The following is a 24529-nucleotide window of genomic DNA, read 5'->3' on the forward strand; positions in this document are numbered from 1 at the left end:
GGCAGCCGTTATGGACCAGGGGACAGGGAGACGCTGGGGCCTTAGTGCTGTGGCTCATAGCTTCTGAATGGCTAGCGGTGTCTAGGTCCATGGCAGGCACTGCCGGCCATTCAGCAGCACTGAAGTGCTGGGATAGCAGCCCCAGTGCCTCTGCTGCCGCCTTCTGATACTGGTGCTGCAGTGGTGTTTCCCAGTTGAAACCAGTGAGAATGAATACAAATGCCCATGATAACAAGCGTAATGAAAATGTATGATGCTTCTAACACACATTCACAAATGGCACATCCCTTATATAAGCACATGCACACACACCTCTTGAACTTCCTAACCGCTTTCTCCAGTTCCCGTGTCTCATATGTGAGTCTGAAAAGAATCCAGGATACTGCAAATGCTTCTTGTGGACAGTTGGCACTGGGCGGGGGGCATGATTTGAGCTACAGCTGCATCTTGAAACTGTATCTTTGAACTCAAAATATTCAAACAGCCCATTTAATGCTGTGGCCAAAATGTTCCCTCAAAATACAGCCTTGTGTCACATTTGAGTCTTTATCTCCCCTTTTCTCCCCTTCAAATAATCACTGTAATTAATATAGTTCTTGTGCGTCAAAATGAGAGCACAGTTCTATTGCCATTGGTATATGTGAAGTATTAATAAAGGAGGGAGGAGCATCTGAACATGTTCAAGTTAATTTTCCTCGAGCACCCAGAGTGTATGTCTTCCAGTCAAGCTTGAGTTCTAAAACACAGAGGGGGTTCTCTCTTCTTATAATGAAGAAAATGGTATTGCATTAGCATTTGCATACAAATTTGTATTAGGGAGGGTAACCTTGCTCAGGCATCTCTTGATTTGGGTTCTTCATGCAGCAGCTTGGCTTATTCTTCCTTTTCCTGTGTTTGTTTTGCAGAACCGTGCCTCTGATCGCACGGCCAAGAAACAACCATGCATCCCTACTTGTTGAGCGATGTTCCAGACACCTCAGACTGTCAAATTCCCATCCCAGTGAGACAGTGATGATGGGATGCTGCTGGTATTTTTGCCTTGGAGAGGAACTCTGAATGGATTTGCCATGGTGACATGAAAAAAGACCAGGATGGATAATGGACTGCCACAGAGGCAATCCAACGTACAAGCTGCCTCTTAGTGAAATTATCCTTAGCCTTTCCTGTGTCAAGACCTGGAGGGAGGGGGGCAGGGTGGGTGGGGGGGAAGGAATCTGAACTCTCTTTCAAAGCAAGGATGACTTTGTTGGTAAGACTCCGGAGGAGTTTCCGCCAGGTATCTCCTCAGCTGGTGCTGTTCCTGCTGTTTGCCTTTTGCCTGCTCAGTGTTTTTGTCTCTGCATATTATTTATATGGGTGGAAGAGGGGACTGGAGCCCTCTGGGGACATCCCCAGCCCAGACTGTGATGAACCAAAGGTTGCCCCATCACGCTTGCTTCCACTGAAGCCCATCAAAGTGGTGGATTCTTCTCGTACAGACCCTTTGGTTCTAGTGTTTGTGGAAAGCCTTTACTCTCAGCTGGGCCAGGAGATTGTGGCCATCTTGGAATCCAGTCGCTTCAAATACCTTACAGAGATTGCACCGGGGAAGGGGGACATGCCTACGCTGACAGACAAGGACCGAGGGCGTTTTGCACTGATCATCTATGAGAACATCTTGAAGTATGTGAACCTGGATGCTTGGAACCGCGAACTCTTGGACAAGTACTGCGTAGAGTATGGTGTAGGAATCATTGGATTTTTCAAGGTATTGATTTTGACTTGTATGACAGCATTTGCAGCAGGGGAGGGAAGGGGCTGAGCTGGTTAACTTTACGGGTATTAGGTGCATCCAGCTATAGAAAGCCGAACTCTCTCTGGGCAGGTATGGGTTTGCCCTGATCTAGCCCTGCAGCAGAAGGCTGCATCACTTGGAGTAGTAGGGTGCCTGTATGGCATTTGTTGAATGTTCCCCTAGATTAAAAATTCTCTGTAAATTAAAAACCTGCAGAACAAGCAAGAGCTTAGGCTAAAATCTTTTCTCCCTGATAGGCTCATTTTCTGTTTGCAGGGAATGTGTTAAAGGGGGAAGTATTAAAAAATGATTTGTTTTGTCTTTAGTCTTCTCAGTGACACCACCTCAGCTTTTTGATTCCTGAATCCCACTTTATTTTTCTGTATAAATCCAGCCTCCACCCCCCCCTAAAGGATTGACAGAGGGCTTTTATGAATGAAAGAAGCTTAGGCTCAGTTTCACTACTCAGAGCAGAGGCTAAAGGCACTATGTCCATCTGTCTTATAGAACGAAGAAACTTCTAGAACCTGGTCAGCCAATTCATATGCCAGATTTGTATCTGAACCAAAGTTGCAACATAATGAACTATGCAGTACAAAACATCGTTAGTCACTAATTTCTAGAAAAGTCTTTAGTTTTTCCTACCCCATTCTTGCAATCAACCTTTTTACAGCAGGTTTTTCAACAAAGTCCTTTGCAGATGTTTTAATTTATCTTTTTTTTGTGGGGGGAATCCCTTCAGTCTTGTTTCTTCTCTCTCTGCACAGCAATAATACTGAGAACAAATGGGGCTTTGAAGGCTTATTATGATAGGATGTTTCTGACATTCGGTGCCGTTTATTTAAATGGTCTCTCTGCCTGATCTATTTTCCAGGACCCTGTGACAGGAGATTGTATGAAGGTGCCCTTAGTTTGCTCAGTTTTTAAGGTCTAGGCCGAGGAAGATCTGAGCTCTGGAAAATATCAGCCTTTCTTGGTCACCTCCTCATAGTCACTTCTAGCTATTGATGTCTCAGCAGTGCCAAACCTGATAAGTAAAAGTGCCATGTTTTTAACTGATGCCAAGAGTGGATTTACAAATCTACACCTTTTCTGATAAGGCTTGGCTGCCATAGCCTATAGTAATAATGGTCCTTTGGGGAGTTGGTTAATGTGTGAAAACAAGGTTTTTTGGAGGGGGGCACAGACATCATAGTGTCTTTGCTCAGCATTTGATACCCTACCCTGTTCTGGCTTTCTTTGGTGGTTTCTGAGGGATCCAAGAGTATTTTGACCTCCCACATGGTGGAGGTCAAGGCAATTCTCACTGTAGTTGCCTGAGTATATTGCAATTTTTTGCAATAAACTGTAAGACAAGAAGGTTAAGAATCAAGAGCAGAAATTAAGCTTTCTGAATGGGGCTTTATTCTGAAATTTCGTGCTGTCCTGCTGTTTTAACGGAAACTTCTTTTTCTCTTCTGTTCTGATTTCCCTTGCTTGCTTGACTCATGCATATGAGAGCTACTGCTATAATAAATCATCTAAGTCTTTTAAAATGCCAAAGTGAAGTCTCTTTTACTTCCTATCCTCCTGTGCTGCAGTCCTCTGATAAAAATTATATCTTTGGTGGAGGTATGATTGGATGCTTAGCAATATTGATATGTTATGTTTTAATTCTCTACCAGATGTATGGAAAGTATATCTGGATAGACAGCTGACTTTTGAAAAATATTATTTCATCTCACTGAACAGCATCAGTCTCAGAACACATTGATCAGTCCTGTTGGAAAGTACATGGACCGCACAACGTGCATCGTGTCATAATAAAACACTTTTATGCATGGCCCCTCTTTCCCTTGACATAAGTTGGGAAATAGAAGGCATGCAAGAGCCTCCAATAGAATCAAGGATTCAGAATTTATAGTCAGAAGATACCATCACCTGTGAAACTGCTAGGCTTAGTTTAAGACTCCAGCCACAAAGGCTGTTGACTATGCAGCTGTTTCAGAAAGGCTCTCTGATCCAGGGGGTTCAGCCTGGGTGGGCACATGCATGCTATGGCTTGCTTTAACAGCAGGGTTTGTGGGTTGGTGTGGAGAGCATCTTTATCCTTGTTCACCCCCTTTCTACAAACCAGCAGGATTGGCAAGCACCTTTTAACACCTGTTTGTGCAGCCATGACAACAAGAGGGGTGAAGGAGACTGACTGAATGAATCAGGCATTGGAAGGTCACTGCACTACGACTGTTTGCTTTCAGACACAGTATTTGTGCTGCCTTCACAACACTGTCTGGCTTAACGTCTTTGGGACAGAAGCTTAGGAGTAGCAGTTTGACCATCGTCCCGGGGCTGTCTCAGGGCACCTTTCTTTAGTTAATGGTCACTACAACAACAGTGTTTTACATCTGACATAAAGGACAGATCCATTGAACTGGACCCTTGGAATGAGGGGATGCATCCAGATGTTAAACAACTAGTGCTTGGCTCTTTGTAACTTGAGCCAAGACCTGGAGTAAAATGGAGGCCTCATAATCTTTCAAAACAGAGCCACTGGATTCTTGTCCTCTGTGGCAGTTCTTGATGCCAGCAAAATAGTACTTGAGGTCCAGATTGGAGGAAGCTCTTTGTGATGTTTAGAATTCTGTAGAGTAATTTTTCTAGAACATTATGAATATGCAACGTCAGGAACACTTGAGATTTGGTTCTCAACATGATTGTCACATGTTTGCTGTCATGCTGCCTTTTGAAGTACTTCTAATACAGAAATGTGCAGTGAAATGAGTTTCCATTGTCACGTTCTGATGGTAGCTAAGAGAGCTTTTTTGGTATGGTTTAAGTGAGAAACTTCATACTACCAAATAATCTCTCTGATTTTCTGCATCCTCCTACTGAATACAAAAACTCTAGAGCCTTGCAGATGGTGGGGTCATAAATGGCCGAATCCTGTGTATGTGCAAATAGGTGTGCACCGCTCTGCAAATCAGAGCCTTGGCCTAGGGCTTGCTGACTGCTAAAAGTGTGTCTCCATTGTACTACTTCAGAAGACTGTGGGATGGAGGTGCTCCCATAGTTGAATGATCTTCCATACAAATACCCAGCATTTCAGGGAGAAGGGTTAGCTTAGCATTCAGCCATGTACGACCCCTTCCCCCCATAACCATCTAAAATAATACCGCCAAGGCTATTTCTTCTGCTTCAGAGAGAAGTAGACCCTTGTCTGTGCAACCATGTTCACAAGATAGGTTAAGGAGACGAAAGCATTTGAAGGTCGCTGCAGGAAGGTTGTTTGCTTATTCTGGGATTGGTCCAAAGTCTCAGTTCTTCTAGACGTTGATATATGAATTGTGTTTCTGAAAGTGATTCAGTATGGCTTCTATGTTGGTTAACAAGCCATAAAGATGGTTGGCAATGCTTCCCAGCAGAGGCTGGAAGAGAGTAGTAGCCACTGAGTATGTGACTTCTGCTTCAGACCCAATCTGCTTGGTATGAGGCAGGGCAGCACCTGCAAAGTACTGGCTCACCTTTTCTCCAGGTGCAGTGCAGCCTGGCACTGTGAGTTGCAACACCGGTATCTATATCTCCCTTGAGCTGATCATTATTGGCAACATACCCCATGGTATGATACATGCCATATCATGGAGAGAGAGCAACAACTGAGACTTTAAAGTGTGTTCTGGTTTGCCCTGTGAGGAAAAATGGGGGTCCTTGGTTTACAAAAATATAAGAAATACCGTACTCTGAGAGGCTGTTATGTTTCACTAGGAACAAAGCCTGTTGTGTGGAAAAATACAACGGGCTCTAGAAAACAGATTTGGCAGACCCCTGCTGCGGGGCCTTGGGAGGGCTGTGCTGCTGTGCCAGGCCTCTCCACTGCCTCAGTGGCTGCTGTGGGACCTTGGGAGGGCCACGCTGCACTACCACACTGGGACTTCCTGCCACCTCTACGGCTCCTGAGAGGCCTGGCGCAGGCATAGGGTTGTCAGGGTCCCTTACCCTCTGGGCGGAAGACCTGGCACTCACCTGTGGGTTGTACTTGTGCATGCTCCTGGGCTACACGATGACGTCACTTCCAGACAGAGCCCAGGAACGCTGCTGGGGTGGTGCAAGGGGCCCTGGAGTGCCCCCACACTCCGCAGCAGGCCAATTCAGCCCTGATTCAGCTCAAATCAGTTTGCTGCAGAGCCCGGGAATCCTGCCGGGGTGGTGCAAGGGGCTCTGGAGTGCTCCTCTGCAGTGGGCTGAATTGGGCCCGTTTTGGACCAAAATTGGCCTACTGCAGTGTGTGGGAGCCCTGGGTGGCGCATTCCCCTGTCTTTTCCCCTGCTGGCCAGGTGAGAGAGGGTGTGTGGGGGGCTGATGTGGCCCTCCCAAGACTCTGCAGCAGTGGCACCGTCACACTGCCTTTTCCACCTCCAAGGCAAGCCGTGTTGCTGATGATTCACTTTTTATCCCCAGGGAGGGGCGTGCAAGTGTGCCTGCGTGGGGATAACAAGTGAGTCGTCACCAATATGGCTTGCCTTTTATATAATAGGATATTGCTAGGATATGTCACTTTCCAAATGTAGAAACATCTCTATCACTTGAACATATCTAATTTTTCTTCTAGATCTAGCCCCGTTGGATATAAGTTTGTTCTGACATAGGTTCTGACAACCTGAAAAAGCGCTTTGCTTCAGAAGTAACTTCTGGAGTCCATTATCACAAGATACAGTGATAGCTGTTGGTTTAGATAGCTTTTAAAAAAGGATTAGATGTGTTTGCATGAAGGGTGGATCTGTTCTCTGCTATTAACTGTGATTAACTGAATGGAACCTCCATGTAAATAGGCAGCATCCTGCATATGGATTTAAGGTGCTGAGGATAAACAGAGGAGAGGTCTACTGCCATCACATTCTGCTTATGAACTTCTCTAGGGTATTTTGCTGGTCACTGCTGGAAATAGTGTTGGAAAATATGGGTTGTGGTTTGATTCAGAAAGGCCATTCTTGTTTCATGTTTGTGTGATGACGCTCTGTTCTTCTGAGATACTATGCACTCAACACTACAACATGCTTTTATCACATTATGGTATATTCTAACCTGTCAGTTTCATTGTACTTGTTGTAATGGCTGCCTCAGATTTCTGTCCAAGCTCTCACTTAGTTTATGTAATCTTCTGCAGGCCAATGAGAACAGCTTACTGAGCGCTCAGCTGAAAGGCTTCCCTCTCTTTCTCCACTCCAACCTTGCGCTTAAGGACTGCAGCATCAACCCGAAATCTCCGCTGCTGTACATCACACGGCCCAGTGAGGTGGAGAAGGGGCTGCTTCCAGGGGAGGACTGGACCGTCTTCCAGTCGAATCATTCCACCTATGAACCTGTCCTCCTAGCCAAGACCAAGTCAGCAGAATCCATCCCGCACATGAGCATTGATGCTGCACTCCACACCACTGTGGTACAGGACCTGGGCCTCCATGATGGCATCCAGAGAGTCCTCTTTGGCAACAATCTCAACTTCTGGCTACACAAACTGGTCTTTGTGGATGCTGTTTCTTTCCTCACTGGCAAGAGGCTTTCCCTCCCCCTTGATCGTTACATCTTGGTAGACATTGATGATATCTTTGTGGGCAAGGAAGGCACCCGCATGAAAGTGGATGATGTCAAGGTAATTGTAGCCATGGCCAGGTATTGTGTTTAGTGGAAGGGTTGTGGGGAGACATGGGATGTGCTGCTCTGTGGATTCTTTTCATTTAAAGGCTAGAGATGCAAATCTCTTGTAGAGGGGCTTAGAGCGGTGGTCTGAATCCATCATGCTGATTCTGCTGCCTGGGTCTAGACATTCTTTCCAGTGTGTTCATTATGCTTCAGTCAACCTCAGAATCAGAATATAGAACATTGGGGAAAGTGACACTTTAAACTGCAGACTGTATAACCCGGTAATCTCATACTCATGAAACATTTATCTGGAGACGTTATCTTTTCAAAAACTTAGTGTTCTCAACTAACAGCTTACAGCATCCGATTGCAAATACCTGAATTAGCATTACCACAAATAATTGTACAAGTAGAAATGTACAATTTCTTTGTAGTTAAATTAGATCATATAATATCTTGGATTAAGAATGAATAAAGTACATGTGCAATGTATTGTTGGATAAAAAGATTCTGTTTCTCATGATGTACTAAAAGAACACTCATGTTCTAAAAATGGAGATGTTTAACTGGCATTCAAGAACAGCAAGTGCTCAGTTAACATCAGTCTAACTTCTTGGTAATCCTGTTAACTCTGAGCAAGCTTAAGCCTTGAGCATGTTTTAGCCAGTAAATAAATGTTTGTATGCATTTGGTTACTTAAGCATATACATCTGCCTCCACTTTTAATTAGGACCATAGAATACTTGTAAGGCAGCCAGTAGGCAAACATGCAACAGCCTACCTTATTGAAAGTAGAGATTGTTACTGAACATGCTAGATAGTCAGTGCGGTGTGATAGTGTGTAGTGATCAAAGCATGAAGTGTCAGCTGCTCCTTGAACAAAGCCCCATCTCTCCCCAGGAGAGTGGTTGTGCAAATTTTGAGTGACTTCTGTGCCTGATGAAAAACTGTGCTTAAGAGCCTGCTTGCTTACATACACTCTCGTTCTGTAACCACCTTCCAGATGACGATATTTATCTAATACGGGGCAAGTTGGTCAATACAGTTTCTGTTTAATCAAATCATCTTAGGTCATCAGTATCAGGAGAGGTAATGTGTGAGTCCTGACATGCTGGACTATTAGTTAACAGTGGCCTTCATTGTGTGCCTGGGAGGCTACAAGACATATTTCTGTGGGGGGCGGGGGGGATTACAGTTTTAGTTGCCCGGCAAGGTAATTTTTAATGGTAGCCATGTGACTTCTAGTGTAAAGAGGAGAACAGGGCCGAAGGCTTCCTCATGTTGTGCTGTCGGCATGGGAGGTCCTGCAGTGTTGTTTCTTCCTGTGGCACCAGAGTAACAAGAAGGGAGAGCCTGCACTGTGCCAGTGGCACCTTGCTGAATATGGGGCTGCAGCCAGAGCTTCTCTCTTCCGGCTTGAGGCTCTTCCTGTTACTCTAGTGATGTGGGCTGGAGCCATGCTGCAGCTGCTTCCATGTTACCAGTATAACATGAAAGAGGATCCTTGGTGTCATCCATACTGACTCTCACTGACTTTGTGTTCATGAATTCTGGGGGAGTCCGTGGGATGCTGGTTAGCTTTTCAGTCATCCATTTTCATTGTGCTGGACTTAGAGTGTTAGCAGTCTGCCTTGTGGAATACAGGAGCATATACTATCATCAGAAATTTCACAGAGTGACTACAAGGTCTGGCAGCATTCCCATAACTATGGGCAAAAACTGGGCCTAGAAATGGGATTGTGCAGTCCAGTAAGCTGCAGTGCTAAGCTTCAGAAGTGTCTGGCTTTCTAGGTCAGGGCTGCCTGGGCAGCTTGGCCCGCCCAAAGGAATTCACCTCAGGCTTCTGAAGCTCCCAGCCTTGTTGTTCAATTTGCCTTTTGTTATACAAACACAGGGTGTAGTCAGATAGCTTCTAAGCAAATATCTACTTCTAGGAATAAGACAAAACAAGCATTTTGTATGTGACTTCTTATTTGGTGAAATAAAGAGATTATTAGGCACACTGAGGTCCAAAATACACATAATCTGTAGCAAACAAGTGGGGTCAGCACCAGTTTAAGGCCAAGTTTCACCTTACATGCATGTTGACTAAAGAACAGTGTAGTACAAGGAATGATTTTGTAGACTGTGTGCCCAGCTTTGGAATATGTGTACGTGGTATGCATATTCTGTGATTTAAATCCTCCTTTCCACACACTGCAGGCTTTATTTGACACCCAGAATGAACTGCGCATCCACATCCCAAATTTCACCTTCAATCTGGGTTACTCAGGGAAATTCTTCCATACAGGTAAGGAAAGGAGCTTGTTGCCTTCTTGTGCTTTGAACCTGATTTCCCTTTTTGTGCAAATACTGAAGGCCAAACTAGATGTGATGTGGGGGATCAATAATTAGAATCTCATGCTGTTCTTTAAAAGGCTACAAGTAGCCTGGGGGAGGGGGAGACCAGCACTTATGATAGTATCATAACACTGGGAGAGAGAGGTTTGATTCTTCTCCTTTGCAGCATCTCCTCCCTCTTTCTGGAGCTGCTGCTTGCCTGTATGGGAAACACCGAGGTAGGGGGGAAAGTATGTCTATTTCCCCCCCGGCAAGAAAAATAGTTCTTGGTGGAAAGAGTTTGAGGTGGGGAAAATAGTGCGAGGATTGTGGGTCCTATCTTTTGGCCATGGTAAAATCTGAATTCGCTGACTATTTAAGACATTAAGCTGCTATTGGTGATGGTATGTGATAAGAAAGGCAGGGAGAAAGTTCATCAAGTCTGATCAACATCTGTGGCCTCAATACATCTAGTTTTTATTAAAACAGTGTGGCAAAAATGTGGGGTGGTTTAAGTCTGTGAGAGTTTGTCTGTTCTTGTTGACGTCTTCAATTTCTTATTAGTGATATTGATATTTTGGGCCTCGCAGGTACAGATGCAGAAGATGAGGGAGACGACCTGCTGCTCTCATATGTGAAGGAGTTCTGGTGGTTCCCCCATATGTGGAGCCACATGCAACCTCACCTTTTCCATAACCAGTCTGTGCTGGCTGAGCAAATGACCATGAACAAGAAATTTGCTGTTGTGAGTAAGATGCTGTTGGGAGTAGAGAAGGGGAGCAGGGAGGATAGAGTGGCCAAAATAGTGAGGAAGGTGCTAGTGGATGGCTTGTGATCCTCTATTTATGACAAGTCTGATACTACAAAATTAAATAGTGAATAATTCTGGTTTGTCAAGAAGACCAACAAGATTTTCAGGGTATAAGCTTTTGAGAATCAAAGCTCTCTTTTTCTCTAATCTTTGTAGGGATCTGAAGAAAGGAGCTTTGACTCTCAGAAACGTATACCCTGAAAATCTTGTTGGTCTCTAAAGTGCCATTGGACTGAAATCCTGCTGTGTACTGCAGACCCACACAGCTACCTACCTGAAACTATCTGGTTTGCCAAATGGCAGAAGAGCATTTCTGGCAATAAATCATCCACATGGGCCAAACCAAACCTTTTGGTATAATTATTTGATGACGCTCTTTGTTCCACAGGGACCTTGTAAAAGGCTAAGTCATTAGTTTTCCAAATATGTTAGCAGACATCCCTATTTCCTCACAGAAGTGTTGCTCAGGAACAATTTGGAGAACCTTTTGGGTGTAAAGCAGAGCAGAAGCTTTTTTAAAATACATTTTGCCCAGGATGTTTGTCATTCATCCATTTTAGAGGAAGGGCAGAATAAAAATATAACAAAGAAATGCGTTGCCTTCTTTCCTTCTAGGAGCATGGCATCCCCACTGACATGGGATATGCTGTGGCACCTCATCATTCAGGAGTGTACCCAGTCCATGTGCAGCTCTATGAAGCATGGAAGCAGGTCTGGGGGATCAGAATAACAAGCACTGAAGAGTATCCTCACCTCAAGCCAGCCCGCTACCGCCGTGGGTTCATCCACAATGGAATCATGGTAAGCAGAAAGAATACCAACTTATTTGAAGTTAATTTGTTTTCATCCTCCCACTATTTGTACACCATCAATCTCAAACGAAATCTGTTAATATAGCCTCTTGGAGGATAAACAGTGGCCACACAGTCTGATTTAATTTCTGGTCACCAGGGCTTCAAAGGAAGATATCACTCCTCTGGATACCCAGTATGAGTTTAGTATGTGGTACTGTTATTCCAGAACTATGTTGTATGGCTTTCATACAGATGTAGCTAAATCTTAGAGATTTCTGTTGCATACTCTGCCTCTACCTTCCAGTGAGATGGGAAAACAGACATTTCCTCTTTGGAGGAACAGAAATAGAACAAAATTACTACTACAATTTCTTAGTGATGTGTGAGCCTTGCAACAAATCTCTGAGGCAGGCTAGGGTGAGAGATGGTAGCTGCATAAGGATATTATGAGAAACCTCGATGTGTAAATAAACTATGGCTAGTTGTGATGTCTGAATGCGGGCCATCCATTGGCACCATACCAGAGGTAAGCAATATACATAGATGTCATTTTCCTGGGAGGCAGAGAAGGGGCAGGAAACTGGAATATGTGCAAACTGGGATTTGTTATTTATGTCTGGATAGATTAACCAAAATTCATTGCACCTTTATCATGATGTATGACTGCAACTAATGACTTTCCCAATGAGCTTTGTAACTAAAGCAGATTGAAGAACCTTGGTTTCCTAGATTCTAGCCACTGCAACACCACAGGCTTGCAATGTGAATAAGGAGCCAATCAAGATTTCCTCTGAGAGTGAATCTAGCTAGACTAGGTCAGTGAAAAAGCATTGGACTGTGTTTTATTTATTTATTTTATTTATGTCATTTATAGTCCGCCTTTCTCACTGAGACTCGAGAAGGATTACACAGTATGAGATGAGTACAATCAGTATCAAGTACATTTCAATGCAGTATCAAGGACGTTTCCACAAACAATGCCATAGGGTAAACAGACACAAGTTTGAAAGACATAGCATTAGCAAGAATCCAATATAGAGTAGAAAAAATACTGAAACAGAACATAATCAATTCTGGGACTGACATTAGACAACATGGAACACAGGTGGTACATAGGTGTACATATTTGAAGCAACAGATAATATGTAAGGCCAGGGCTCATTTTGAGGGGGAACGCACCGGAACACCATTCTGGTAGTTCCCCCAAGTCAGGTGGCCCCACCCACCTGACTGTAAAACATTTTGGGCCGTTTAGGCCTCAATTGGGGTCAAAACGGCCACAATCGGGGCCAAAACAGCCTGGATTGGGTCGATGCCAGGAGGGGGAAGCATCCCCCACCCGGAACTGACCCGATCCCGGCCGTTTTGGCCCCGATTCTGGCCACAACGGGCCTAAAATGGCCATTTTGGACCCATTTTGGCCTGGAGAAGTGCTGAAACGGACCGGATCAGGGCCGAAACAGCCAAGATCGGGTCGGTGCCAGACAGGGGTAGCCTCCCCCATCCGGCACCAAACTGGTCCTGGCCATTTCGGCCCCAATCCTGTCCGAAATGGGTCAAAAGCAGCCATTTTTGGCCCAGATCGGGTCAGTGCTGGGCGGGGGAAGCATCCCCTGCCCAGCACTGATGTGATCCCGGCCATTGGTGGCCATTTTGGGCCATTTTGGCCTGGATTTAGGCAGAAATGGCCTGGATTGGGGCCAAAACCAGCCATTTTGGGCCCATTTTGGCCCGGATTGGGGCCAAAGGGACCCAGACTGGGTCAGTACCTGCTTGGCTCCGACCAGATTCGGTCCTTTTAACCCATGATCCTGGCCCAAAAGGCTCAAAATGGCCGCTTTCGGCCATTTGGGCCATTTTCTGCCGGGATCGGGGCCAGAACTTCTGGGATCTGGTCAGTGCCAGGTGGGGGAACCCTCCCCTGCCCAGCACTGATCTGGTCCAGGCTGTTTTGGCCATGATCCGGGCCCAAATGGCCATTTTTGGGCATTTGGGGCCCTTTTCGGCCGGGATCAGGACCAAAACCGCCAGGATTGGGTCGGTGCCTGGTGCGGGACCCCTCCCCTGCCTGGCAGCAACCCAATTCGGGCCATTTTGGGCCTGATGCAAGCCAAAACGTGCCCAAAATATCCATTTTGAGCCATTTTGGGCCTGGATTGGGGGCAAAAAGGGCCTGATAGGGCAACTGCCAGGTGGGGGAACACTCCCCCATCTGGCAGCAGCTGAATCCTGGCCATTTTTGCCCAATCAAGGGGTGTAGCATATGTTAATGTTAATACCAGGGCCCAGCAGGATTTACTATCTTTCCACCGGGCCTGTAAGACAGAGTTGTTCCGCCAGGCTTATGGCTGAGGCTGGGCCTCCACTGGCTGGATGATACAACACCTACTCCCCTTTTGTTGATTACAAAAAGTGCACTGTTGCACTTTTTGTAATCAACGGTATTGCTGCCATCAAGAAAAGAGTGCTGCTATTTTAATATCTTTGTACAATGTTTTAAATGTTTTATATGAAATGTTTTAATGTTGTTATCCACCCTGAGCCTGCTTGCGGGGAGGGCGGAATATAAATACAATAAAATAAAATAATAATAAAATAAATAATGAGTTATTCTAATGAGTTTCTGCAGTTCTTTTTCTATGAAATGACCCCTGTGTAAGGCAATATGGAGATGAAGTCTGTGGTCCCTTAGTGCTATAAAAATTAACCAAACCAGGAGTGGAGAAGTGTCAATTAGTCTTAGAATCGGGTTGAGAAGTATGTGTGCAATGAAAAAGTAACTAAAAGCTTGTATTACTGAGAACATCAGTAGAAGCAGGAAAGGCGCTTCAGGAAAAACTAAAGAGCTTTCTGCTTCTCAGACAGGTGACTGTGGAAGTTTATTTACTTTCAAATTTATAACCTCCTCACATGGTTTCAAAGGTCTCTAGGCAACCCACTGTTTGTTTTAAAAATCATCATACAGCTTGTGTCTAAAACAAAATCAACTCAATAAAACACAGTTTAAAAGGTTATTTGCAGCATAAGCACCACAGCACTGCCTCCCAAATGCCTAGCAGTATAGTCAGTGCTTTTTGAAGTTTTCTGAAAACTCTGATAAAAAGGGCCTTGATGGAAACCTGTTGCTTCTGTCATGGGATGGAATTCCCCGGACTGTGTGCTCTAGGAAAAGGTTTTTCCTGCTGGCTATACAATCAATATGCAGTGTCAAACGACCATTTGAAGGGCTTTGTGTGTATTGGGTAAACAATCTGTGTGTGAAAGGATCTCTTAGAATGCTGACTTGGCAGAAATGCCAAGAATTTGTAAGGAGAATAGGAATGGGTTGATCTCTTCTCTCTTTAATCCTTTTACAGCATTATGTTTCCTTTTCCATCTTTCGACAGGTTCTCCCACGGCAGACATGTGGCTTGTTCACACACACCATATTCTATAATGAATATCCAGGTGGCTCCAGTGAACTGGATAAGATCATCAATGGAGGCGAGCTTTTTCTGACAGTCCTGCTTAACCCTGTGAGTGCTTGTTGAAGGATAAATGGGAGCCCCCCACCCTTTCAGCTTGTAGAGCATCCTCGATTATGGTCTAGGGAAGGCCTGAAAGAGGTAGAAATGTTGCCAATGTGACTGTTTTCCAGACTTTTCATTCAGAGAGGGAACAAACGCCTGGTATTGGTCCCTTTTCCAGTTTTCTAGGCCCTTCAGGTTGTTTCCATGTTGTTATGACTTGAGATAGGTTGTAAAATGGGAGAGAAGTGCTTTGCATTTTAACCTGAATTGCGTGTCCTTTCTCTTAAAGAGAGGGTCCATGGATATGCTGATTAGCCAAGCTTAACTTTAAAGTAAACCTCGCTGCAATTATATTGGCCAGAGTTTTCAGACATATTTTGTATGTTTTGAACCATTTTGATTCTGATTTCGTTAAACTGTCCCTCGAGTCATAAGTGTGCCTCCACTGTGATAATACTATATTTACTTTCCCTCTCTGCTTGTGCCAGGTTGTTGGGTAAGTGTCAGTCTGGAAAAGGGTTATTAGGTGGTATGGAGGTAGCTAAAGGATTTTTAAAGTAGTTCCCATTTTACTTAAGAAAAAGCTAATAAGGAGAAATATGAGTCTGAAAAAACTATAAACACTGTGGAGAAGGACTTGGATTGGAGGGTGGTGCCTCAAGTGATATCACATTTGGCAGCAAATTTGGAACATATGGTGAAAAGTTCTGTTGTACACAATGCATAATTAACCTTCAGTGCTCACTGCCATAATATATCTTGGATTCACCAACTTAGATGTCTTTAGAGTTTGATAGCTTTCATCTGTGTTGTTCTTAGTTGCATAAATGAAAAGAAGGGTAATGATGGTGAATATCTCTTTTTTTGGTGCTGAGATGGTAGACAAAAATGGAACCTTCGTATTTAGAGATAATTTACCTTTTTATCAGATGTTGGAGACCAATTGGGTTATGACCATTTCCGCCATGTCTGGTTTTGTAAGTTACCTTGGAGCATCCAGTCTGTCACTGATGACAGTGGATGGGACTTTGATGCAGCAAGGTGGGGCTTGTGTTTTTCTACTAGTTCATGAGTCACTGCAGAGAATTCAGTCCCTACCTTGTCAAACCTCCTCTGGTTCAGTGTTATAATTCAGTGTACTAGAGCATATTAATAAATATAATCAGTGGTATAATACTGTTTTGACTAAATACACTGATCAATTCTAGTTTCATATCCCCTCTTTTTCTCTCCCCCTCAAGATCAGTATCTTCATGACTCATCTTTCCAATTATGGCAATGACCGCCTGGGTTTGTACACCTTTAGACACCTGGTCCGCTTCCTCAACTCCTGGACTAACTTGAAATTGCAGACACTGCCACCTGTGCAACTGGCACAGAAGTATTTCCAGATATTCTCGGAGGAGAAAGACCCTCTATGGCAGGTATATATTTAACTCCTTTTGTGGGCTTACACAGCCAAACAACTCAAGTATATGTCTAATGTGTTATTCTACTGGGATTTTTAATGGTTCTTCTGGAAACTAAACCAAAATAGCTTTTATGCACGGATCCATCAGAATTTGAATCCAAAGCATCCAGTGCAGCAGTGATAAAGCTGAGTGTGGTGGATTGCACATCTTAAAAAGCTTGGCTGTACACCTACCTGCAGGACTATTAAAGGTTAATCCTTCACAGAAACAGAGAGCTTTGAGCAACAGACTACTCCAAGGAATCTGATTGGGTAGCATGAGCTGAAATTGTCCAAGATTTTCTATTCCTTGGCTCAATCACCAACCAACAGGGAGACTGCAATGAAGAAATCAGAAGAAGATTGAGACTTGGAAGAGCAGCTGTGAGGGAGCTAAATAAGATCCTTAAAGATAAAGATGTCTCTCTGGGAACCAAGATCAAGATAATCGAAACAATGGTATTCCCCATTACGATGTATGGATGTGAAAGTTGGACTGTAAAGAAAGCTAACAGGAAGAAAATTGATTCATTTGAAATATGGTGCTGGAGGAGAGTTCTGTGGATACTATGGTCAGCCAAAAAGACAAATAAGTGGGTACTAGATCGAACCTGAATTCTCTCCAGAAGTGAAAATGACAAAACCGAGGCTATCGTACTTTGGTCACATTATGAGAAGACAAGATTCTCTGGATAAGTCAATAATGCTAGGAAAAGTAGAAGGCAGTAGGAAAAGAGGAAGACCTAAAATGAGATGGCTTGACTCAATAAAAGAAGCGATGTCCTCCAGTTTGCAATATCTGAGCAAGTCTGTTAATGATGATAGGATGTTTTGGAGGCCTTTCATTCATAGGGTTGCCATAGATTGGATGTGACTTGATGGCACATAACACACACACACAGCTCGGAAGAGGAGGGTCTGTTTTTCAGTCCTAGCTGAGAGGAATCCAGTGTGGAGAGTTGGGGAGCAGATGGAGTTCTAACAGATAGCAGTTTTAACACTGACAGAAGAACTGGGGGAAAGTTGGCAAGGAAGTTTGGGATGTAGGTGCAAATTTCCAGTTGGGCCAAAGAAAAGGGATAGATCTTTTAAGGAGAGGAGATTTTCACTACCCAGTCAAACAGGGAGGTAGCTCTGGAGAGTGAAGAGATCCCTGGTTGGGTGTGGTTGGAAACTGCCTGTGGAGACCTTCAGATTCAGTTAATGACTGAAGGAACGCACTGGTGTTTCGAGAGGAAATTGGGGTACTAGAAAGTGGTTACCAGCATTTCTAACTCCCAAAGAGAAAGAAAATACTGAAAGAAGGTATAGTAGAGTGTTTAGGGAAAATCAAGACAACACAAGCCTCAAAACATAAAGCATTTACGTATCTGTGAAGAGCATGAGAACTAACGTCTGTGCATGTACTGATTTCTCTTACTATCTTGTCTGTCTGTCTGTCTATGTTGAATTGCCTCAGAAATTTTCAACACCTGTTTTCACCTGCCTTTCCCCTCTAAAAATAAATAAACTAGTTAGTTATTTTTGAATTTTAAAAATGCCTCTGGTGCCATTTCTAAGGTTGACGGAACATCATGCTGAGCAATCTCTAAAAGTTAATGGAAGCAAACCTGAACAGCATGAGCAGCTTCACAGTCTTAGTGTAGCCTGTTTGGCTGCTTTCTGTTCTTCCTAGTTGCAGTTGACACCAACATGGGCTGCATGTCAAATCTGGTTACTGGCTGCAGTTGTGACTTGGAGCACTGTGTGTTGAATCAGTTTTAATGGTGAGATTTCTGTACAATTCTTTGCTTCCTTCTGGACAAGACAGGGTACTACAATAATGCTTGGGATGTGCATTTCCCCTCCACTTTTAAGATGAGGAAACCAAGACATTTAGATTGTAATGTATGCAGCAGGCCCTCAATTAAAGAATAAGGTCCTTTTTCTCTGAGCTGTAATGGATGTAGGTTGTTCTGGCTTTTAAACAATCTCTTGAGTAAGGTTTCTGACCAGGGCTTCCGGCCTGAAATCCCCCTTTCCATTTATTGTGTCTTTGATAATATCCCCCTCATGTTTCAGGATCCTTGTGAGGACAAACGCCACAAGGACATATGGTCCAAAGAGAAGACCTGTGATCGGTTCCCCAAGCTGCTAATCATTGGTCCGCAGAAGACAGGTATGTTTTAGTCCATGGATCATTCTGTGTGCTTGAACCTCTTAATACCACCAGCGCTCCTGTTTCATCTTGGGCTTGTTGTTTAGTATGAAGGAAATTCTGTCTCTCTGCTTAGAGTATCTGCATGCTGGAATAGTGACTGTTCTTTGCCTTGGTTTTCTGGGCCATTAACTAATCAATCAGCCATATCTTGTATCCACTAAAAAAGGTAATTGAAATAAGAGTTGAAATCTAGGAAGTAGCCACCCCTACTACTTCTGGTTAAATAACAATAATAATAGAGGCAAAATCTGTATCCATGAATATATTGACACCTGACTGAAGCCTTTAGTTGGCCTGAGATAATGTTACTTTTATTTTATTTTACTTCATTTATACCTCACCTTTCTTCCCAGTGGGGACCCAAAGCAGCTTACATCATTCTTCTGTTCTCCATTTCTTCCTCACAACAAACCCTCTGAGGTAGGCTAGGCTGAGAGTTTGCGACGGGTTCAAGGTCATCCAATGAGCTTCCCTGGCAGAGCAAGGAATCAATCCTGGGTCACCCAGATCCTATTCCATCACTCTAGCCACACTGCACCTCACTCACTGTCAAGGTGTTACTCTCCAGTAGAGGATCAGATTTTTGTGGATGAAGCTCCATTGGTAGAAAAGCTATGAGCTGTAAGGAAGGCCATATATACTAGAGATTGGAATGAATTACTGCCATATATTATAAGTGAGAAGCAGGGTCTAGAGGGTGGAGGGATATTTGAGAGCATAGAAGAGTTTTAAGAATACTGGCAGGGAATAAATATCAAGCTTTCATATGTAGGGTTGAAAAACTCTGGAACTCTCTCTCCAGGGAGATTCGTTTATATATCCCCTTCTGTTGCCATTTCCTGCTAGTGGGTGAAGAGGTTTTTTTTGTTTTGTTTGGCATTCCTTTAGGAATTTCTCCTTCATGCCCAATATTTTATTGCTTTAAAAGGTTTAATTGTTGTTTTTATGTATTTGTATCATCATCAGCAACCTTTTATTGGCATTCAGTAAAAACAGTTTACATTAAGCAGGGCAAGAAACCAAAATACAGCAAAATCAGTCGACAGGAGAATTAGTCGTATACTCCCTAATCCACATAGCAATTGAGAAAGACATGTATTTGTATGTTTTTAGGTCTGGTTTAATTGTTTTAATAATATGGTGGTGTTGCTATTGCTTTGATTGCTTTTAATTGTTTTAAAGTGTGATTTTTATTATGTATATTTAACCTGTTATCTACCTTGGTGGCCTTTATGAGGGTAGAAAGGCGGAATATAAATTTTGTTAAATAAATAAGTATACTTCAATCCTTTGAGTTCTTGGAAGATCACATAGGCTGGCAGAAGCTTGGCAGAAAAAAGAAATAAAAATCCATTTTCAGTTTGATGTTCTCCCCCCCTCTTCCATATATAGGTACCACAGCCCTCTATCTGTTCCTGGGGATGCACCCTGACCTGAGCAGTAACTATCCCAGCTCAGAAACCTTTGAGGAGATCCAGTTCTTCAATGGGCATAATTATCACAAGGGCATTGACTGGTAGGTTTTATTTTTTTGTACAGGTTCCAGTGCTGGGAGGGAAACAGCCTGTGCAGAGAAATACGGCATGCAGGACTTCAGCCTAGCTTTGTATTGGCAATGGCATTGTATCAGAAGCCATTTTGCACCTGGAAAATATTTCAGTGTTGTCTGGGGTCTGAGGCTCAGCCCCCGGACTTACCAGGAGAAGGGGACGGGAGGCAGTTGGGGGACAGCCACCCAGCCACCCCAACGGGCACCCAGGATCAGAGCAGACCAACAACAGAAGGGGGGAAAGAGGCATCCCCACCACAGGAGGGCAAAGAAGCACCCAAGCCTCAGAGAGTCAGGCAAGGCAGGTGGAAGCCAGCTAGCCCCACCCTCTGGTGGGAAGGCAGGGGGCCGGGCAGGGAGAGTGAGGACCCCCAGGAGGGGAGTAGACCAGAGGGAGGAGGTGCAGGAAGCAAAGGCAGTCAGCCAGCAGCCTTACCAGACAGGGAGAAGAGGCAGCCAAAGCAACACAGAGCTATGCCCTAGCCTGCAGGCCAGGTAGAAGGCAGTAGCCTGGTCCAGGAGAAGCCAGGAGCAAAACAATCCCAGGTGAAGCCACCTGAGGCAATCTGCAGGAAAGGTTTGGCAGCCAGCCAAGGAGGCACAGGTGTACCTGCCCCAATCAGCCAGCAGAGCAAGCCCAGGTGCAACTGCCTGAGTCGGCCAGGGCCGTGGATAGAGTGCAGGAGGTGGGCGTGGCTGACAGGCAGAGCAGGGAAGAGATGAAGGGATAAAAGGGAAGTCCATCCACAGGGTGGGGTGGGTTGTGTAGAAGCATGGTGGAGTTTGGAGAGAGAGTGAGAGAGATGAAGAACAGGAGGAAGAGCAAGCCCAGAAGACGTGAGGGGGGCAGAGGCTTTGAAAGGCAAGGAGAAAGGGGAGGCAGCCAGGACTGTCAGGTTGAGCAGGCCTGCGAGTGGACTGAGAGGGAGTGAGGGTCATGTATACCTGCTCCTCCTTCCACAGAGCAAGAACCTGCACTGTCCCTGATGGCTTCCCAGAATCAAGGTCCGGCGCCCAGCATAGTAGCGCTCATGGCGGAAGCTGACAAGTGTATTTAGCAGCAGGTGCCTGGAAATACAAGAAAAGCTAAGCAAGGGGGAAGGTGCTTCTTTTTGCTGTGGCAGCAGTACTGAACTGGGCTAGCCAGGCTGTTCCCCCACTTTTCTCTTCAGAGCTCCCCAAGAAACATAATATACAGAACTGGCTGTATGGGTTTCATCTGATCTCCATGCTGGGAGAAAGCTTTTACGTGATGCTGTTGATTAAGCTTAGCTTGTTTTAATAGTCCTCAGCTGGAGCAAATGGAAAATTACATTGTGTTCCCATATATATTACTAGTAAGAGCAAACTATTTGCTATTTATCAGTTCCTGTGAATTTGCTTCATTGCTAGTACAGCAATTGAATTTTGGCCTTTTCTAGTAGTTTAAGGTTCAGTTCATTTATGTTTTTACCTTCATTTATACTCCACTTTTTTCCCAACGATGACCCAAAGTAGCTTTTCTCCTCCTCCAGTTTATCCTTACAACAACTTTGTGAGGTAGGTTAGGTTGAAAGTGTGTGCCAAGCCCAAGGTCACTCGACAGGCTTCCATGGCAGAGTGGGGATTTGAACCTGGGTTTCCCAGCTCCTAGTCTGATACTCTAACCACACAACACAACATTGGCTCTCACATTGGCTGATAACAATTGGTCTTCTAACTCTATATGATAAATCAGAGACTATAATCTTGAAGGAAAACAGAAAAGCATTTATTTTTATTCATTTTAATTAAAATTATTTTTATTCTACTTCGAGAAAAGTGACTTTGGGAACAATAACTAACCATATCTGTAATAGTAGAAGTTAAAATTACAATAAACTCAGAACTACTAACTCAGAACTACTAAACTACATCAGAACTACTAAATTGCAATAAAAAGACATCACAGCAAACCAGCAGCAAGTCCAGTTGTCCAAAATTATGCCCGCACTCTAAGCGCAGCTTAATCATAATAAAAGTAGTCTTGTGAGGTCTAAATACTTGTAATGAAGGTGCCAGGTAAACCTCAAGGTAGAGTATTCCAGAGATGTTGCACCACAAACAAGAAGGCTCAGTTTGTGGTCACTCCTGGCTCATCTCGAGAGGAGGAGGTATCCTGTAGAAAGGCCTCTAGGGAGTTCTCAGTAAATGTGCTGGCTCATACAAAAATAATCAGTTAATTATCTAGCATCACTGTACATATAAACTATAATCCTGTTAAAATTCTGAAATGAATCATCCCTACACTCTGCCTTCACTGTTTTGTTGACAGATTTTTAAAAAATCTAGGATACCTCTGAAATAGGAACTTTTGAGGATTTTTGAATCCTAGATTTATAAAATCCTGACACAGGTGTATCTATATTAAACCAAACATTAGAGAAACAGTAGCAATTGTTCCTTTACTACCGTCACCCATCTTTCTTTTCTGTTGTTGACATCTCTTAAGGTATATGGAGTTCTTCCCCATCCCTTCCAACACCACTTCTGACTTCTATTTTGAGAAGAGTGCCAATTACTTTGACTCGGAAGTGGCGCCAAGGCGGGCTGCCGCATTGCTTTCCAAGGCTAAAATAATTACCATTCTCATCAACCCAGCAGATCGGGCCTACTCCTGGTACCAGGTAAGCATCCCTGTTGTATGGTCTCAAAGACTGTATCATTAGCTTTTGCTATAGTATTGCATAGTAGACCTAGAAATATGTTGACACTAGAGGAGGTCACAGTCTGGAAAACGGACCTAATTTTGACACGGTCCGGCCTGGTTTGTGGTTCCTGAACACACGGTTCATGGGACTCACCTTTTTCATGAAGTTTGGTCTGTTTGGGGTGGTCCGTGGTCGGTGAGTCCAGACATGCTTGCTCTGATCTATCAATTCCCTAGGCAGTGGGGGGGATGTCCACAAACTTTCTGCAGGCCTTAAAAACTTGATAGGCAGCTCTGCCCGAGAGCTCCCATTCTGCTCTATGCAAGCAAGGAGGAAGAATTAATTCCCTAGGCAATGGAGATCTGGATATTCTGCAGCCATGGGAATCTTAGCCCTTGAAACCTTGACAGGCAGCTCTGCCTGCCTACCAGAGAGCTCCCATTCTGTTCTATGTGAGCAAGGAGGAAGAATTAATTCCCTAGGCAACGGAGGGCTGGACGTTCTGCAGCCTGGGGAACACCAATCGCAGCCCTGAAAACCTTGATAGGCAGCTTTACCTGTCAACCAGAGAGTTCCCATTCAGCTCTATGCAAGCAAGGAGCAAGAATTAATTTCCTAGGCAATGGCTGGGAAGGTGTCTGTGTGGTGAGTTATCTTCCTCCACTCTTTTCAGTTTGATTTTGCTTCATTGCAACTTTTTGGTGCTGCAATCCAATGTGAGTCAATTGGCATTTGCGACTCAAAGTATTTACTGGAAGTTTCCTGGGGTGGCTGCTTTGGGGGTCTGTAACTCAGACCTCTGAAATGCAACCTTGGCCAAACTTGGAGAGTGGCTGGAGGAGAGCCTGCTGAAGTGTTGCTGCGAGTTTGGTGTCTCTGAGTGCAAAGGGGGCAGTCCTAGGGCCATGGACCACGGACTGACAAACTGGTCCGTGAAAGGGGCTGGTCTGTGAAAAGTTCGTGGTCTGTGGTCCGTGAAAATCAACAGACCACAGGCCAGAAGTCTGTGGTATTTTCCTGGTCCATGCCCACCTCTAGTTACCACACTTTCTGGTGAGGTGGCAGGAGAAAATACTGGCATTATGTTGCTTGTGGCAGAGCAAAAATGTTTGTTAAATTTTGTAAACTTGCACATCAAGACTTTGCTGAATCTAGTTGTGTATAATTGTACTACATTGTACTCAACTGTGATTGAGTTTGAAACATATGTAACAGTATTTTAAGAGCCATGTACATTTTTTTCAGTGTTTTATTTTTATTGAGAGGAAGCATTTAGGCTTCAACTTCCAGTTACTTTCTTTCCCTAGTTAACGCAGCCTAAACTGCTGTCTCTTATTAGCATCAGCGAGCACATGATGACCCAATTGCCCTAAAGTACACCTTCCATGAAGTGATCACAGCTGGGACTGAGGCCTCTCAGAAGCTCCGTACCTTACAGAACCGCTGCCTAGTACCAGGCTGGTATGCAACCCACATTGAACGCTGGTTGAATAATTTCCATGCCAACCAGGTAGGAAAGGCAAAAGTACTGCATTATCAAACCAAATATGAGAGAGTTTGCTTTTCAGAGAGGAAACCTTTGAGAGGGTGGACATTATCACAGTAATTCTCATAGCTCTTAAGGACGGTGGAGTGGTGCTTGAGCCATACTTCTGTATTTTGGGATTCCATACTGTCCTCATTATAGGCTACATCCCAGTGATAATTTTTGCTAAAGATACTTGTTTTAGTGGAATAGTCCTGCCCCCCACCTCTCCAAGCAGCTCACTGATCTCCTAGGAGCACAGCAAAGGGCAAATTGGTGGTCTGCAGTGTGTGTGTGTGGGGGGGGGGTGTCAACA

General features: G+C 44.2%; 1 protein-coding gene across 1 annotated transcript in view; it reads left to right on the plus strand.

The window, feature by feature from the left end:
• Window positions 1–1225: 1225 nt before the first annotated feature.
• Window positions 1226–24529, plus strand: part of NDST1 (N-deacetylase and N-sulfotransferase 1) — a 33703-nt gene continuing 10399 nt past the window's right edge. Inside the window, exons 1-11 of the mRNA XM_054975835.1 lie at window positions 1226–1747; window positions 6915–7397; window positions 9590–9677; window positions 10297–10451; window positions 11133–11318; window positions 14698–14826; window positions 16062–16244; window positions 18332–18428; window positions 19863–19986; window positions 22490–22664; window positions 24028–24198. Coding sequence (XP_054831810.1) covers window positions 1238–1747; window positions 6915–7397; window positions 9590–9677; window positions 10297–10451; window positions 11133–11318; window positions 14698–14826; window positions 16062–16244; window positions 18332–18428; window positions 19863–19986; window positions 22490–22664; window positions 24028–24198 — 2301 coding nt within the window. The 5' untranslated portion in view covers window positions 1226–1237. The remainder of the gene's footprint in view (window positions 1748–6914; window positions 7398–9589; window positions 9678–10296; window positions 10452–11132; window positions 11319–14697; window positions 14827–16061; window positions 16245–18331; window positions 18429–19862; window positions 19987–22489; window positions 22665–24027; window positions 24199–24529) is intronic.

The sequence above is a fragment of the Eublepharis macularius genome, chromosome 4 (genome assembly GCF_028583425.1).
Source record: "Eublepharis macularius isolate TG4126 chromosome 4, MPM_Emac_v1.0, whole genome shotgun sequence".
Lineage (NCBI taxonomy): Eukaryota > Metazoa > Chordata > Lepidosauria > Squamata > Eublepharidae > Eublepharis > Eublepharis macularius.